General features: G+C 40.4%; 1 protein-coding gene across 1 annotated transcript; it reads right to left on the reverse strand.

The window, feature by feature from the left end:
* Positions 1-1,665: 1,665 nt before the first annotated feature.
* Positions 1,666-18,984, reverse strand: tars1 (threonyl-tRNA synthetase 1). The gene is made up of 19 exons (XM_047341394.1): positions 18,814-18,984; positions 17,527-17,604; positions 16,732-16,922; positions 16,231-16,354; positions 15,270-15,394; positions 13,347-13,464; positions 12,984-13,048; positions 12,559-12,637; positions 12,180-12,326; positions 11,359-11,457; positions 9,419-9,585; positions 8,465-8,627; positions 6,900-7,037; positions 4,886-4,963; positions 4,701-4,801; positions 4,220-4,324; positions 3,523-3,595; positions 2,627-2,741; positions 1,666-2,536 (listed from the first exon to the last, which is right to left on the reverse strand). The coding sequence occupies exons 1-19, from the start codon at positions 18,871-18,873 to the stop codon at positions 2,388-2,390; spliced, it is 2,175 nt and encodes a 724-aa protein (XP_047197350.1). The 5' UTR covers positions 18,874-18,984; the 3' UTR covers positions 1,666-2,387.
* Between the last annotated feature and the right edge of the window lie 300 nt (positions 18,985-19,284).

Below are 19,284 nucleotides of genomic sequence, written 5' to 3' on the forward strand. Positions count from 1 at the left end.
CGGTCCGGCTGCCACTGAAGCATACAGCCAGAGGATCCAACAGGGGGAGGGAGAGGGAGCGAGGATTCACAGGGAGGCCGAGAGTCAACAGCCGAGCCGGGTTCCCCAGAGATCTCTGGCTGTCTCGCTCTGTCTGTTGACACTCTCCTACTCCACTGACTTTTTCATTAACCCCTTATCAAAATGTTTTCCTCTCCCACACTCCACTAACAATAGCCCCACTCCTGCCCCACCCACACCCCCCACCCCCCACCACCACAAGATCCTGGTCGGGCTGTTCCATCTTGTGGTCAGATCTGATATGAGGTTGTCCTTATAAATTACCAGCACAGGGTTGATCGGATTTCTTTGTTCTGGTAGTTTAATCCTTGCTCCTTTATTTCAAACCTAAATACTGACGAGTAATTTAAGAGTTTAAGATCATTTCTCTCTACGTTTTTTCAATCTGAAACTTTACAAAACCAAAACACTAACATTACATTCTTTAAAATTAGTAAATCCTTTAACTCCTTCTCTTTAACTGCGTCTCAGTAAGTGTAAAATATGGACCGACACTAGAAACTGAACCTGTGAACATGTTTTATTTGGTGCTGAAAACTTCAAATTGGCCAAAATAACTGATGGCTTCTCACTTATTTTAATTACTCGCAACTTGCAGAGCTGCCAAAATCAATGTTTTCATTGGCCCGTGTTCAGAGTTGGGCGCTCGCTGCCTGTTCTGCAACCAGGAGGCCATCTTTCACTCCCAAACTTTAACCTTAGCGCTAATGTTCCTACTTAAATTAATGGGGGGAAGTTTTGCGTGATTTAAATCTGTAATTTCCAAATAAAACAGGGACCAGTTAATGTGATGTCCTGGAGCCAGAAGTATCTCAGGGAGTTTTGCAAATGTTAAATCTGTTAAGTTCTTTGTGAACGTTGAACCTGGGAGAGCGACTCAGAGTTAGTGAATAAACAGTTAAAGCCACAAAAAGTGTTTCACGTTTTGTTTTGTTTTTTTTACAAACTTTGTGGTGTGTTTTTACTGCACAAAAAAGATCCATTGGCCTGAGTCAGAGCAGAGTCACTCCTCTCCATCTCTGCTCCAGCTGTGAGTGGAGCACACGGATATACCGCCCTCTTGTGGCTGGAAAAATAACGTGAGACTTGAATGCAAGATGTGCCAATGGTGTGCATCAAAAACTAAGGTTGTATCAGAAATCTAAGTATAGTTTTGTGTGATTTAATGGGAATAACGAGAGAAGATGGGAAACAACTGCAGGAATAACTGGAGCACAGATGGTCACAACTTTTTACTTATGTGTGAACTCCTCCTGCAGATACTTAAATGTAAGTGGAAACATTTTCCTTTCATGATAAAACAAATAAAGGCTCTTTATTATTTACTTGAATGAACTATTTAAATCCATGCTTTGGTGTAATAGAGCAGCACTATGAAATATTCTTGAGTTCAGTAACCGTGTGATACTGAGAAGCATCAGGTGTTTACCCTCAGCGTCACCACTGATGAAGCGCCGGTGCAGGACGGTGATGAACATCCTGTTACACCTCATCTCTCCGATTCCACCTCTGCCTTGTGGAAAATTGGATGTTATCTAATAATTTCAACTTCAATCCTAAACTTGTGAGGTGAGTAGTGAAAAGTAGCAGAAGCACCAAAAGCCAAATATTTAAAGTCACCTTTATTTTGATGTCCTCACAACTCTTTATAGTGCACATGTAAAATGTCAATATTCTGCTTTGTTGGATGCTCAGTTTAATGATTATACTTTCTGATTATCTTATTGTCCACATTCTCACACAGGTCACCTATGCACAGCCTCATTTACAGCAGCATAATAAACTTTGGTTGTCACGTTTCCCCAAACAAGAGAAAAGCATCTTGTATCTTATAAAAAAAAGCAGAACATCAAGAATAGATTGTTTAATTATCAAAATTGTAATCCACAAACAATTCCCTGAAGAAAAAAAATGAATGACGGGTTAAAACAGTGATAAAAAAATCCCCTCAGCTCATTACACATGAGAACTGTTTTTTATTCAGTGGTACAGACATGTGCTGTAAAGCTGTTCAGAGACAGGGCCGGTCTCATTAGTTGTATCTATTATAAGCAGAGGGGATATTGACTTGATTAGATTTAATTCTGTGTAGGACAGTAACCATTAGACCTGAAACTGAAAACAGTGATTTAGTTAAGAAGCAGCTGAATACACCAGAGAAAAAGAGACTTGTCGAATCAGAAAAAGGCAGTAACTTGAAATAAGTTTTATCCTTTTATCCTTTATCCACTAAAAACTGATTTCAAACACACGGCCCCTTTGAAGTCACCAGATTCAAGCTGCTGTGGAGAGAAAGACGAGTGGATGGCAGCAGGTTTGGGAAAAGCTCAGAAATCCTCCTCGGCGTTCTGACTCCTGGACGTCTTGAGCTGCTTCAGACGCTCGATGCACTCCTCCACGCTGCGCTCGCCGTGGACTTTGTTGTCCCGAGTGCGGACATTCACGGTGTTGCTCATCTTCTCCTTCTCTCCCACCACTTAGACAAAAGAGGACAAAAGAAAGTCAATAACTGGATGGACAGCGAGGAACAGACTGAGGAAGTGAAAGAAAGTGTGTTGCCACTCACCCAGGATGAAGTTGTACTGGGCCAACTGTGCGTTCCTGATCTTTTTGTTCAGAGTGCAGCTGGGGTCGAGATCCACGTCGGTCATGAAGCCGCCAATGTGGAAGTCCTGCTTCACCTGAAACATAAACCAAAGTTTATCAATTTACCATTCGTCTATTGGGTTTTAAAGATGATAAAAATCCTGAGACTATTAGTCTTCTCTTCATTCGCCTTTTCCAGTTACCTGTAAATCTGTGTTTGTTTTTCTCTTGGTTTTTGGTCTAAGTAATGAAGTATTCAAAACAACTAGGCAAGTAACAAGTGATTGTTTTATTATGAATTAATCATTTTGTAGATTGAATTATTGTTAACATTGTACTCTAATGTAATGCTGAGATCTCTGAACACTTTTCTCTTCCAAAAAAAAAAAAGGGTTTTAGTGATTTCACAAAGGACAATTGTAAAATTATTACACAAAATATTCAATGTAAACAACCATCAAAGTTTACAGACAGACTCTTAGTTCCATTTTGACTCATCTCATTCGCAATAAAAGATTATTACCAACATTTCAGTGGCGCTCACTTTTAGTTTAACCTTTAAATAAAGTGGTTACTGATTTGGCTGTTTAAAAAACCTGTTTTATTGTCGGACCACATTCCAAAGATCTCAGCAGTTACTTTGGTGACATGGAGCCAATGGCCTGAGCTGTGAAATGAAGTTTGGTCTTAAAAGATGCAGGAACATGAACATGAAAGAGGATGTGACAGATTTTACAGCCTGTGACACCAGCGATCCAAAAATATGAACAGCAGGAATAAAACAACTTCAAAATCAGCTTCTTGTTGATTTAAGGGCCTGATGGCTTCAGGGTACTTGTTTGTACTGTCTCTGAAGTGGCTGAGGTCCGTGTTTACCTTCTGAGCGTACTCGTCACAGGTCGGTCCCACAGGAACAACCATCACCTGACGAGGAGAGAGCCACAGAGGCCTGGGACAGGACACATTCAGTTGGTTAGTAAGCAAATGAGGTGATTCTGTTTCTATCCCATAAATCTAAGAAGAGCCAGAGAAATAATCCCCACGGCAGCAACAAAACCTGAAGGAGCTGATCATTTGGTGCCATCACAGTTACATGAAGTCATAATAATTCACTCAGGGGAACAGAACAGTCAGATACACACCAAAGACATGAAATATGATTTTATATCGTGTTAGATAAGAATGATAATAAATCCTAGAAGTACAGGTGCAGGTCAGTGATCCTGTTGTTCAGTGCCAGTGGTAACAATGTAATTCCAGTTAACAAAACGCTGTGTGGTGTCTCTGTTGCTTGTTGGTAAGAAGTTCTGAGTTTAAAGCCCTACTCTCAATTAAGTCATACTGGTTGCCATGGAAACACAGAAAAAAAAATGTATGTACCGCAAGTCCAAATATTAAAAACCCTGACCTCACCGCCTGATATAGAAAATTGTTAAGTTTCGTTAAATTAAATTTCTGCTGATAACAGATGGACGGACGTACTGTTCACTGTATCCCACGCATTATAATCCAGGGGAATAAACATGATCATCAATCTGAGTCAACTGCAATAAAATTCTGATCGTTTACAAACCATTTGCCTCCGTAGTTTTCAGTCAGAATAGCGATCATCCTCTCCACAGATCCCAGGATCGCTCTGTGGATCATCACCGGCCTCTTCTTGTCGTCGCCATCATGGCTACAAAATCATTTGAAGGGAAAAAAAACATTAGGGAACAGAAATTAGTATTTTTCATAATTCAAGATACACTGTTAATTGTCTTATTTCTCTTTATGAGAGTTTTCACTTTGATTGCAGTGTTTCCCAATAATTATCTTGAACATGGAGGACCCGCCATATTTTCATAATATATGTAATAATAAATAACATAACTTATCTTTCACTCTGAATCTTACCACCATAGATTGAATTAATTCTGTTGGAAATGCTGGATGGAGTTCTCAATATATTCTTAAATGTATCTTTGATCTTTGATTGTGTTAATCCCACTTCAACAGGTTTTATGTCTATAACACGTGCATTGGCAGCAATGGAAACAATCTTCTTCAGTCACCTGACAAAGCTGAGGTTAAAGCGGATCGGGAGCTGGAAATCCAGCTGAATTGTGGCACATTGATGGTAGCGGCCGATGGCATCCTTGATCTGAATGTCGATCTGCGAACACAACACACGTCATGAGCAGCCGCCCTCCTGCCGTTTCACGGGCTAACGACATCATTAGTGCGGCGCACCGCTCACCTTTGGTCCGTAGAAAGCTCCGTCACCTGCGTTGAGAACCCACTTCTCCCCAAATTCAATCAAGCTGCCCTCCAGTTGCTGTAAAAACAAACAGTTGCTGCTTTGTGAGGATATCAGCGGCTGACCAACAAGTAAACAGTGGTGTTAAGCGAAGCTGTAAATTTTGACTTGACATTTTCCTCATCTGGAACTAATCACCGAACTGAGAAATGTTAACATCGCAATAATATTTTATGGTTGCTTGTGGGAGTTAATGAGGTGAGGGAAACATGCAGCAAGTTCTGTTCCAGCGGCGATGCCAAGTTTAGAAGTCACCGTTGTGTGTATTACTTTCCACCTTTGTTCACACAAACATTCATAATAAAAAACTCAGTTTCATTTACAGAATGTTTTCCTCAGAGAGAAGTTTCTCGATAGGTCAAGCGAAACAGCTGCGAGATTTACAAGCTATTAGAACTTTCTTCTTCTTTGCCCTTTTAACAACCGCTCTCCTTATTCTGAGAACTGACTTCACTGTTAATTACAGAGATACAGTCCATACGTGGAGCGTAATTAACACATGGAGTCATTGAGAATCAGCTAAATACTGCAAGTTACACATTTTCTGGCCTCTTCTGTTAAGTAGCAACAAACTCACACTGTGGTTATTGTGGCTTCTTGATGCTAATGAATTAACAGCTTCAAAATAACTTCCACAATTAGTGAAAGTGCACTTAAAAATACCCACAAATTCAAAAAGAAAGGAAAAACAGTCAGTAATAAAGACTAATTACCTTCGAATTGTCATCTATACAAACTAAATGTATTATAAATGAGCAGAAAAAGCTACTATTAGCTGCAGGACTCTCACTTTTCCCAACATTCACAATTTGTTTGAATATATTCTATTACACCCTGGCAGAAAATCTGAAGAGGTTCCACACTTAACGTTGCTCCGCTTGGCAAACCAACCTTTGTTTGTTACTTTACAGTCTACGTTATAAAACACAAAAAAAACTTCCACACGCTGCTTCTCTAGCAAAACATTCCTGGCTTAGTTTACTGAAAGGTCAAGAGATCCTGCAATAGGTCAAGCTGATAGTGAGCGCCCACTGCTGGATCACGAGGCAAACTACTTTACATGGTCTGGTACAGTTTGAATATCCACTTTTCATGAATGTTCCAATTTCTAATAAAAAGGGACAGTTTGAGATGATAATCCATGTTGGTTGTTGAGATGCGGTATGAAAACTGCAGTTTGCAAAGTAAACAGTGAACTTAATGGTAAAATGATAGGTTAGACTTAGCTGTGAGAACTGAAAGTTGAAAATGGGGGAAAAAATAAGGTTTCTGTTGCTGAAAATATTGAATTAATCCTGAAAGGTTATCGATGCAGCACTTTTCTCCTCATGAATGCAACACCACCAACCAACGGTCCGACGAAAGCACATCGACCAATCAATGGAGCGGTTGCCCTGGAGACTACAGCCACCGCACCTTTTCATCCATTCAGAGCTCGACAGCAAAGACCGATGAACTGATTTCATGTGCTCTACACACGTGATGAGATTAGGTAGTAAACATGTGGCACTTCTCCTCTACAGATTCATCTGTTAGACCTGAATATGTATTGATCTGTTTTTCATCCCCTTCTGACAGCACAGAGAAATAAAAGATCATTATCACTCCCTTCAACTCACTCACTCTTGCTATTACTTTGTTAAAGCTCATTTTTAATATATTATCTTCTCTTTCACAGCAGATTAGATCTGAACCCAGGATACAAAATAAAGCCCATCTACACATTGAACTTGATTTGACAGTGATTGCACAGATGTGGATTCTCTGGAGAAGAACTGACGGCAGTTCTGCAGAATAAAGCCCATTAAAATACAAATCTCCTCCATTTGCCGTCTGTGGAGTGGCTCTCTAATTTCCCTTTTGGTGCTATCACTTATATCAGCATCTTAATTCTCCAGTGAGAGCTGCTCACATTTTCCTCTCTATAAAAAGGAACAAGTGGAATCCTGATTACCTTCTCTGCTTGGTCCCACACCTCCGGGTCCCCCAGGAACTTCTCTGGCCTCGTGGAGAGGTTGAGTTTGAAAGTGAAGCCAAACACTTCATACACAGTCCGCAGGAAGTCCAGGCAGCCCTTGATCTCCTCCTCAATCTGGGGTTGAGAAACCAAACACAGCAGAAATTGTATCATCCAACTGCAAGTTTAACTTCTGGTGTAATGTCTGGCTTTATCTTTCTGTATTACTTCCAAATGAGATCCACCTTTTTATGTTTTAGATAAAACAGCTTCTGGAAACATATAAACCTCATATAATGGTTTCACATGTTGACAATCATTGCACCAGCATCGTATGTGATCAAGTTTTGAGCGGGCACTTTGGATTTGAAAAGGGAAATAAAACACAATGACAAGGAGAAGTGACTTTCGGAAGGAAGTGTCTCCTAATAAACAGCTTTTATATACGCGGCCCACCATCTGGTCTCACTGATTATAAACTTAATGGTGGCTGTAAGATAAGAACATACCCTCCGCAGTGTAATTCAAGTTTGGATTTTGTGAATAATAAAAGACGAAGAGTACAAGCAGTGCTTTGCAGCTGCTGCTGTGAAGGGGAAACATTAAAACTGAACTACTTTGCGTACAAAGTGCAATCAAATACTTAACCATCTAACCCGCTGCCACTACTGATAGAAAGAATACGAACCAGTGAGATTCTAGTTGCTGCGTCGCTATGTTTGAACAAAGTAATTAAGAAATCTCTTTGGTCTCCCGAATCTGTTTGTGTGCATCAATACCAGCAGCACTGCACACTGATGCACTGAAAGTCCTATCTGAGAATGTGACAGGACATTCAATGACAATATTACCTGCATTTATTCAATAACTTGTGGCAGCAAGACACTGAAGCAAAGAGCTATAAATGATTCTGGTGAAACTGTGTGATCGTTTACCACTGTTTGTCCTAACAATGTGCATCTTTACTTTCAAGTGTTTTGTATCTGCAGCCTCTTTATTGATTTGAATAGCAGATTGAACATTTATCAGAAGTACTGCCAGAATAATGTGAAAGTCATATGAATTAATTCATGTTAAATCCATCCAAAAGCTCACAATGCAAAACCACCACCACCATAGACTCTATATAAAGATGGATGTCATGAAAACTCCCCAGAAGTGAAGCCAAATCATCTTGATCTCCCCAACACGATCACTACTGCACCGACACTGACTCCAAGTGACACAAAGTGGCAGAATGGTTGGACAATGGGAGGAAGGTGAAATGTGTCGTCCATCTTTATATACAGTCTATGCTACTATGCGTCTAGGATACTGTTAGAATAGAACAGAATGCCTTTATTGTCATTGTACAACAGATAACTGTATTTTAGAAGTGCTACTTCTGAAAAAAGTGCCAACTTATATTAAAAAAAACAAGTTGAAAATCAGCCACAAGACGCAAAACAATAAATATGATATTCCCATAAGGCAAGGGTTTTAAATCAGACTTGTATGACCCCAAAATGTGTGCGTTGTGTGAACTTGGCAGAGTGACGTCACTGCATCAGTGCAGGACTCACCTGGTCCATGGAGCAGAAGATGTGAGCATCGTCCTGCTGGAAGCGGCGAACTCGAGTGAGGCCGGTCAGGGCCCCTGACAGCTCATTCCTGTGCAGGACGCCAAAGTCGGCCATGCGCAGGGGCAACTCTCTCCAGGAGCGCGGCCGGTGATCAAACATCAGACTGGGGTGTTACAAAAAAAAAAACATAATTACTAACTGCAGTCACAATAACTGAAAATTGCTCTGCTACTTCAATACCACTGTGAAAGACTAAATCTAATATTTGATTTAACTGACATTCACTTTGAACAAAACGTGTTGGCAAGCTCAATTTCCATTTGGGCCTGATCACCAGAGGGGCTTCCTGTGTGAGTGGCACGGAGATTGGAACAGTGAGAAGAGGAGAAAAAGATTTGAATACAAAGAGCTGCAGTCTGACTCCCTGCACTGCAATGCAGCACTCGGCAGTAAATTGAACTGGGTCATTCAACAGCTGAAAACATGGCAAGAGCATCAGTCATTTTAAGCTGCGCTGAAATGGATGACAAACTGCTGTGGCAGTGAAATATGACGCTATTTCACTCCTGATAACAAAACCCTGAGCGAACTCTAATAAGCTATTCAGGTGTTGTAAAACATTATTTAACGGCTGTCCCTTTTGCCAGGGTACTGTGTTAGGTTATTTTTTTTGCTATATATATATATATAAATGAAAAATTCAAGCAAGGTTCAAACACTTTGCTCAGTGACAGCAGCACCCTGAGTTTGTTAAATGCTTCCGACAAACACAGTTGTTTCCAATTACAGACAGAAACCAACTAAAAATACCCATTTCACACTTGAGCCCGACTTGATGCCCAATGTGTGACAGGAGTGGGTGTGTTTTTCTACACACTTGATGTTTGCTGAAATGAAAACCATGCTTCTTTCAAAACAACTCGGCCTGTGCGGAAAATGAATATGAGGCCTCACCAGTGTCCGGGGCAGTTCATGGGTTTGAGGGCGAAGGTCTCCTTCTCCACCTCGAAGGAAAACATGTTCTCGCTGTAGTGCTGCCAGTGGCCAGAGGTCTGCCACAGTTTGCTGTTGTAGATATTGGGTGTCACCACCTCCTGGAAACCCCTCTTTCTGTATTCACTCTGCAAAACACACATCAACGTTGTCTCACAGGAGGTTTCACGTTTAAGACTCAGAATTCTATTCACACATCACAACTACAAACTCGTTGAAAATATCTCAATTAATACCACTGATAAATAGAGTACATCCGCTAAAATCTACATTACTGCAAGGAAAAGCAGTGGGTTAGATAAAAAAAAAAGAGCAAAGTACTTCTAAGAATGTTTATGCTGCTGTATATTCACATTAATGTTTGTTTACATATTGTGAAGGGGGTCTGGGGAAGACTGACTGATTTCATGCCGTTTGGGTCGGGCCTGTTTTGTTTGCCATCACTTTTAAAATTCAAAACAGCTGATGGCGATAATAAAATACGGGTAATTTATTTTAAATCCCAACAGTAACAGATGCTACAAATATTTGGATGTGTGCCGTGTTCCTTCAGGAGGCAGAGCCATTTAAAAAAAAAAAACAGATTTCATTAATCAAAATCCTTTCAGTCAGAAATCTATTTTACCACATTTAGGTGAAATTACATCCAATGTGCAGCTGCATTGACACTGCACTTAAAGTGAGTGTGTTAAATCATATTGATGTGTGTGGGTCTGTAACAGAGCAGGTGGAAGCTGCACAGCTTTTCTTCAACGCTGTCAATCACGACTGTTTTACATGTTTCAATTTGTTCTGAATAAACGTTGGTGCTCAAAGGTTGAGTTCACACCGAGTAGTTTTTCTATCACCTGGACACAACTGGTAAATGTCATATTGAGAATGCATACATTAGATGTGGCTACAACCTTATTGTTTAATAAGAAGGGATCTGAATTTGCATTTTATTGTATTAAACTAGTTTAATGGAAACATTTTATATGTCTCGCCCCAGGTCTCGCATTTCATTAACGCTTAGCTAAACATTTAAGACCTTAAAGTAAAGTTGTATCATCAATATATAGCAAAACCTTCCTTACTCATATAAAAGAATATGACAGTCAAAGAGATTTCATTCATTATCTATACCACTGATCCTTTGAGGGTAATTGGAGGGCTGGAGCCAATCCCAGCTGACATTGGGGGAAAAAGCCCCGTTCACCCTGGACCGGTCACCCGTCTATCACAGGTCTGATGCCCTGGACAGGCCACCAGTCCATCACAGGGCTTTTAAATTGCAGCAGTATATCTTGTGACAAGAACCAAGAGGCATAATCACATCACTTCTGTTTTAGTCTCTTCATACTGGGTTCCTGTACGTTTGAGAATAGATTTTAAGATTTTACGGATTACTGTTAAGGCTCTTCAAAGCTTCTCTCCTTGTTTAATATCTGATATTTTAGAAAACTTCTTACCAGCTGGTAACCTGACATATCCTCAGGCAGTGGCCTGCAATCTGCGACCTGTCTAAAAGCTTATGAGGAAGGAGTATTTGCAGTCAGGGCCCTAAGGCTCTTGAACTATCTGCCTGAGGAAATCAAGTTGGCTTGCTCGGTAATTTCCCTTTATAAGACAAACTTTCATCTGAGATTTTGCTTTAATTTAAATTTTTAAAGCACTTTTTAAATTGCTCAACTATTGTCTTTTAATTCTGATTATTTTATGACTCTTTTGTTTTAATTGCTGCCCTGTGAAGCACTTTGAAATCTGAATAGGAATTCTATAGATAAAAGATTATAAAAACTGTTCTTCTCCTCTCCCCAGTTCTTCCTGCAAATGTTCACTTGTTCCCGTCCTCATCACCTCTTCAGATAAGAGTGAGATCACAGCAGTTATCCACTGAGGGTGTGAAAGCTCGGACTCACTCTGATGAACTCAATCAGGGTGTTGTAGATGAATGTCCCCTTTGGCAGGAAGAAGCAGCTCCCTGGACTCAGGTCATGGAAGAAGAACAGGTCCTGCTCCTGAATAATACAAGATAAATAACGTCTTGTTACTGTGGTGGAAAAGGGCAGCCGCTCAGGCCAAACTGGTTTAAATATGAAAAAACGCAGCAGCTCATCAGATATTCAAGGTTTGTCGCCGAAACTACTGCTAAGCTCGCTTACCCACACCTGCTATTATGTTCAAAGAATGGCAACAACAAACACGCCCTTACATGTAGCCTGTCAAAAATGAAGTTATTATATGACAGTAAAGGTTCACTACAGATTAAAACAATATTCCTTAGCAGCATTGAGACTGAATACTGCTTTTTACCAGGGGTCACTTTTGACTTCACTCACAGCTGAGTAAATTATAACATTCTTAGTATTTGTAAATTGAGAATACATATACATTTATACATAGGTGACACTTTCTGAAGTGTTTGTCTTTGACATATACATTTTTTTCTTTTTGTAAGATAATGAGTCTTTACCAGAAAATGCAGCTATAATACTGTAAATGCACCATGAATACAATTCTCACACTTTTCAGAGATGCCTCTGGATATCTTGTCTTTGTATTTCGTATTTGTTTTGAGTGGGATCCCCACTGCAACTGTGCAGTCAAGTCACAGCTTCGTAAACTGAACAGATAAATACCAACATGCTGTAAATAACTTGCTTTGTAAGACAAACAAATCTTTGGGGACTGTTTTAAAATGACACTTAACCGACATCCTTTTTGCTTTTTCAGCACTTACCCGGCCCAGTTTGCGGTGATCTCTGTTCTTGGCCTCCTCCTGAAACTTCTCCCACTCTTTGAGCATTTTGGGGTCAGGGAAGGAGATTCCATAGATCCTCTGGAGGGTTTCCATGTCCGCCTTTCCCTCCCAGTATGTAGCTGAATTCTAGCACACCACAAAAAGGATTACGTTAGCTTTCATCGTTCTTTTGGGTGCATCAAATCCCTTGAGAATGAAACATAAAGGTAACTGCTCTAGGAATGGGGACAAATGTAGCAGACATTTAGGGCAGAGATTAGAGAATCTCAAAATCCTATCTGGTTTAATCAACCATGAATCCACATATGGTGTCACAACCATCTAGCTGCACATGGCGGAGAGGAGAAAACAGGCTTACCTTGTGGATCTTTAGTGCCTTGATTTTCCCAGTGTGTCTCACATGGGGCCCCCGACACAAGTCAATTAAGGGACCGCACCTGGAATTAGATTAGAAGATGTTGTAAAAATGTTGAATGATAAATTGTTCTGTTTAGGATCAGGCAAGAGATATATCAACAACAACAAATTCCATAAAAACAACTAAACTAATGATGCATTCTTAATAAATGCTACTGTTTAATAAATCACATATATACAGAGCATGGATTACTAGTGTTTTAATTGGCAACACTAGTGCCACCCCTTGAAACTGCAGTCCTGCACATGGTTCACGTCGCTCTTTTACTTGTGTGCTCGTTAATCCAATCCAAGTTTTTCACAGGATTCAATGACAAAAACTGAAAAAAAAAGAATTATCTTTAAAAGCAGAATCCGTGGACTCACCTGTAAACTGTGGTGGTCGGAGTGGTGACCTTCTCATTCAGGATGCGGCACTTAAACTTGTTGTACTGTAAAGGACAAGAAGTGGTTTTAAAGTCCTGGTTCTACTGCAGTTCTCCTCTCAGCTTGTTTATTCGTGTGTGTGTGTGTGTGTGTGTGTGTGTGTGTGTGTGTGTGTGTGTGTGTGTGTGTGTGTGTGTGTGTGTGTGTGTGTGTGTGTGTGTGTGTGTGTGTGTGTGTGTGTGTGTGTGTGTGTGTGTGTGTGTGTGTGTGTGTGTGTGTGTGTGTGTGTGTGTGTGTGTGTGTGTGTGTGTGTGTGTGTGTGTGTGTGTGTGTGTGTGTGTGTGTGTTAGTACTTTAAGATACCTTGAACATCTCCAACAAAGTTTCCTTCTTTATCTCCAGCCTCTCAAACGGCTGCTTCTCCTTGATGATTTTTTTGCACAAGTTTTCCAGACCCGGGAAGTCATTGCTCGATACACCCCTGTCCAAAACATCGAGAGATAAACAAAACAAGAGCAGCACATTCAACAAGGACTCTCACTTAGACACCTGCATTAATATGCAAACCGTCTCCAATTGCTAAATTTTGTCTGCCACAGTTTCCAGAGGGCATTGTGGATGTGACCAACGTAATTCTTTGACTACCAGAAACTGATAACCTCTGCAGAGCATGGGCAAATACTTAAGAGTCCTTGGCTTTAGGGCTTGAGCAATGTCAAAATATCCTTGCACAAAACAGTCTCCAAGAATGCCATTAGCATAAAATGACTTCATTAAGGAGGTTGTAGAATTAATTAGACAGCACTCCTCACGCTCTCCTGCAGCCTGGAGCGGGGAGAAACGCATCGTTTCAGGGAAAGGTCAAGTGAAAAAGTTGTTTACGAGTAAGAAATGTTGAAGATTTCTGAGGGTGCCTCAACACGCTTTCAAAGCTTCACTGAAGTAATGTCTAGCTCTGTGTTTGAACCGATGTGCTTCTAGGCTGCCAATCTCATACGCAGAGATTGAAAGGTGCCATTTCAAATCCACGCCCAAGAAAAATCCAGCTAGATGGCATTAGTGTCATTCCGCCTCTTTTGTGTTTAGTATCCATCTTACACAGTGAACTTAAGTAAAAGTTACTAAGCCTTGGAGTACACACCAAACTTACAGAGCTGACTAACACAACTACAGCCTGATCCACAAGTATTTGGACAGAGATAAAGTTTATTATTTTTGCCTCTGTAAACCACCACAATGAATATGAAATGAAGCCATCGACAAATGAAGACTTTCGGGTTTATTCAAGGAATAGAATATCAAATTAACTAATTAGGAATATCCACAAATAAAATCAAAATATCCCCGATACAAACGCTACCATTTTGCACATTTGGAGCCAGAGTCTGCGTAGAGGCGATCAGGGGAACTAACTAAAATGACAGAAAACATTTAATATTTAATGCTTCGGACGCTGAGGTTCGTCCCTCGAGAAGCTTTGCCAGGTTTTGGAGTTGCTGCTTTTTTGTGGCTCCTTCTGCTTTGAGTTTTGTCTTCAGCAAGTGAAAAAAAATCCGTCTAAAATAGGTTGAGGTCATGTGACTGACTTGGCTATTGAAGACACGTCCCATTTCTTTGCCTTGAGAAGCTCTGGGGTTGCTGTCACAGTACGTTTTGGGTCATTATCCATCAGCAGCATGAAGCACTGCCCTATTACTTTTTGCAGCATTTGGCTGAATGTGAGAAGATGGTAAAACCCTATACACTTCAGAATTCATCCTGCTACTTCCAGTCTTCTCAGCAGTCTCATCATTAATACACAGCAGTGACACAGTTCCACTGGCAGCCATGTGTCCATTCCATAACACTGGGTCCCCCTCATTTAACAGATGATGTGGAAGCTTTGGATCATGTTTCTCTGAACTATCTGAACTGATATCTGTGAGTTTAATTTAAGGGGACTGTTGGGCATTGGAGGAGTATGCACTCTACGGAGTGTCATTGCCAAGAAACAGGCCACACCTGGCTATTCAAAGGACTGTCAGTTAATTGTTCAATTAAGTCTGAACCCTTAAGAATGTAGGACTTATACATAAAAATGTTGGAAATTCCTGAACGGTGGAGCAATATTCTTTTTTATCATCTTATATTAAAGCTTGAGACTACTTTTCAATCAAATATTTATGGAGTCATTTCAAATATATGGTGGTGGTGTACAGATGCAAAATAATGGAAATTGTGTCACTGTCCAAATACTTCAACTGTAATAATACAGATGAATCTGAACCGAAAGCTTCTGCCACTCACTCAGTGCTCTCCAGGAACATGTCGTAGTAGAAGCCGTTCTCGATGGGGGGGCCGTAGCAGAGGCAGCCTCCGTACACCCTCTCCATGGCTTCACCCAGGATGTGGGCGCTGGAGTGCCAGTAAACCTAAACAATATACAAAAAAAAAATATGGTCCCATTAATAAAATAGTAGTCATTTCTATGTTTAATATAAATGAGAAGTGTGAGTTCTTTGGCAAAGTATGAGAAATGTGTATTGTAAAATAAAAGATTGTTGTGATTCACTGAGCTGTTAAAAGCCTTTGAGAACATCTACACCACATAAACAATATACATATCACTTGCTCTGAATGCTGCCAATATGCAAAATGTGCCACAAAACATCTTGAAATAAGACACCACAGAGAGCAAATTGAAAGAGCTTCTGAAATATCTAACTGCAGGAACAGCTGACAAATGGTTCAGTACCTTGTAAAGACAACGAGACTGAAATTGTCCTTTTTCTCTTTAGTGATGTGTCTCATTATTCTCTCAGAGAGACCACAGGCTGTCACTTTTATGACAGTACATGATTGCAGCATTTTTATATAATCTCAAATCTCCTCTTAATGTCTTTGTGGCTCAGACACTTAGGAGGATAACAGGGCTTTGAGGTTTATTATTGATTGTAAACCTCTCATTCATCACTTTAATCTTACATGCTCAGGTACCTTGCCCTAAGTGCATATTAATAGGGATGAACAACCTCTTCAAAATGTTGTGTATCCAGGTAACGACCAGATTTGTTAAACTCACTGAACAGTGAGAAATCCAAAAGGGCAAATTATTATATTTACTTGTAACACAAATCATTTGCAGAAGATTCATTTTGATTTAACATTTCCCTCCTCTAATCCTAATGTCCGGAAATAAAATCTAAATCTGCCTTATTCATAAATAGTCGATAGACGATGTGTTAGAGCAGGGAAGACGTGTACTTACAGCTTGAGCTTCCTCATCATCGAACTTGAGCAACTGAAGGCTGCAGTCCTCTTCCAGAGGTCGGTCCAGGTCCCACACGTTCTGGTTCACTTTTGCAATGACTGTGTTGTCAGCGAGGCCTTGACTGGATAGAAAACATGAAAACATCGTGGCACTTATTGTAAACTTGACAATGCTGGTAGGAAGCTCAGGTCCACTGTTTTGCTGAGGCAAAGTTATCTCTACTTTTAACACTGATGAGGTTTTCTATGTGCAAATGCTTTCTTTGGTACTGGCTGTCATTTCCAATTACGGTTTTCATAATGTGGGTGTTATGAAGTCTTTTGAAACTGTAATCATGATTACAGGCTGGAAGAATAAAGCTGACAGCTCATCTTTGGAAATTAAATTACAGGGGGTACCCATAAGGTCTTCATTCTTTTTTGTGCTACATGAAAGCAAGGTGCCACATTTAATGAGACACATGTCATTAAACATAAGTCCCATCATCATCACACTCACCTGATTCCACAGGCCACCTGATATGGTGTGGTCTTCCAGGACTCGACCTCCACCACCTTTCCGTCGGGCAAGGTCACCTTGATCGCTCGACTATTGTTCGCCGCCCTCTCCGCCATCAGGGCTTCGTGCTCGGTTTTCAGCTTGGCGTACAAAGCAAGACGCTCATCTATGTACTGAGGTGGTGGTGACATCTGGATGAAAACAAAAAAGGTGCGAGTAAATTGGGGGTAGTGGGTAATTTCACCTGATGTTTATCTGGACAAATTGCTTATGTCACTGTTACTTAAAGAAAACATTGTTGACAGTTTGAAGTAGTTAGACATCAAAGTATGGTGGCCGAAGCAAGGTACATGAAAACGGTTATAAATTATATCGATAAGTTAAATATATCTTCTGCTTTACTTAATAATATAAAGAAGAAAATAGAAGAAAGAAAACTGAAACCAAAACCTGATATTTATAGTTTATGTTTTCGCCTGCTGAAATAGTTTGTTTTGATGCAACACAACTGTTTCTGTTTGTCTGTTTATTTACAAAAGGCACTAGACGTGAGTGTGATTATCAATAGTCTGCGCAAGAGGTCTGTGCTTGGAGGTTATAAGGTTTCACACTGACGTCACACAGACAAACATAGAAATAATCATTTAATCATAGATACTGTGCATGCTACTAGATGTGTGGGTGTCCAATGACAACACAAACAAACACTCACTATACAGTTCTTGTAAAACAAGAATCTAAAATAAGGTCTAATTATAGCATGTGCATACTCTGACACTTTAATTAGAAACTCACCTCGGCCTTGCCTCCAGCGTCTCCAGCACCACCTTTAGTCTTCTTCTTTGCTCCATCTTTACCACTTTGGGTTCCTCCCTTTTCAAAGACAAAGGACATCATGAGATGTCTGGGTTAGTTCTGCTTTATTATCAAAGTTTAAGAAGGTCAAGTTTAGTGGGAAACTGGTTTAGACACAAGTACATGGATAGAAACTACAAAAATATATTTAGACACACAGCTACACACTACGATGCTTGATGAATAACAATGGTGAGATACACAGCTAATATGCATATCTCGACAATGACTGAAAAACCACAGACCAAACGTTCAAGTTATTCACAAGATTATAAACTAACTTTGATGGAAATTTGACTAATTTTAAAATAAAACTGTTTTGGCAATTTAACTTTAACTGTTAAAATAACCCACAATGCTGTTCAATTTCTAGAATGGCGATCGAGTTTACGTTTAGATAAACTTAAAGTTGGACAGGAGCTGTAAAACAACAACAATTTCTCAGTAACCTATAATAAATGAGACATAACCAGTCAAAGTTCAACAGTTCAACGTTCATTAGCCCATTTCTCCTTTAATTAGGATCCAAACCACATGACATTTCCAATGTGACCCAAACTGTGATGATTTGACACAATCACATTCACTCCAGGATCTGAATCACGGTGTGGTGGGATAAATCATTATTATAGAGATGTAGAGTTATCCACCACCAGTATAAAATGCTTCAGACCACCACCACCACCAGAGCTATTACTGGAAATGTATGAGAGTCCAAACCAGTTTTTAACAGTAATCCACTTATATCTGTTAAATAAAACCCTCACAGTCCACTTAGTGTGAGCCGATTGACTAGAGAACACAAGAGAAACATGCTACACACGTAAGTACGATCCTCACACGTGTGCAACCTGACAAATAAGTAGTGAAACTTTAAAACTGTCAACATTTTGAACCGAGTTTGGCGAGACGTCCTGTCCTCAAAGCTATGTCTCCCTAACCCAACTATCCGGCTGGACTAGCTTCACCTGCAACGTGGCACAAGTGACCTCCCGCACAGGTTAAAACACAAACACACACATACTCCTGGTATCCTGACAGAAACATTGACAACAAAAACCAACACAACGTTTTTTTCTTATACATGTTAGCTTGTGACATTAGCTTGTGCCGGGTGGCTCGATGACAGCATGAGTCCTGACCGGCGGCTAGGCTAACTGCTAGGCTAGCTGCTCTGCTAGCTCCTCTTCTAGCTGCTGCTGAATGAAATGAAAGTGAAGAGTTCACCTTCTTCCCTCCGTCCACCTTCAGCTGGCTCATCTTCTCCTCGACTGCCTGTTCCGCCATTGGAAGCAGAAGCTCCGTCGCTTTTGGACACAACTTCAGCAACAGAGGGACAAGTGTGTACTGAGAGACAGGGGTAGTACGGGTGCCGGGTGAGGACCAATTCCCGGAAGTTGCGATTCTGATGCAACATGTTTGCCATAGTAGGCGGTGCTTTGTTAGCCTGTTAGCATGTTAGCATCCTGTAACCTGGCTGCAAACCAGGATGATGCACATCTGGCCGGAGAGGAGGAGTCTGCTGATTGGTCTGCGGTTACATCACATCCATTTATGCACTAAGTTATATCACGTATACTAAACAGTTGAAAAGTCCATGTATTTAACCAGTGTTCTTTAAATTCCTGATGCAAGATTGCAAGAACCTGTTGCAAGGCATTTACACCAAGAGTCCAATCACGCTGTGAAACCTGTGGT

Source organism: Hippoglossus stenolepis, chromosome 9 (assembly GCF_022539355.2).
Source record: "Hippoglossus stenolepis isolate QCI-W04-F060 chromosome 9, HSTE1.2, whole genome shotgun sequence".
Lineage (NCBI taxonomy): Eukaryota > Metazoa > Chordata > Actinopteri > Pleuronectiformes > Pleuronectidae > Hippoglossus > Hippoglossus stenolepis.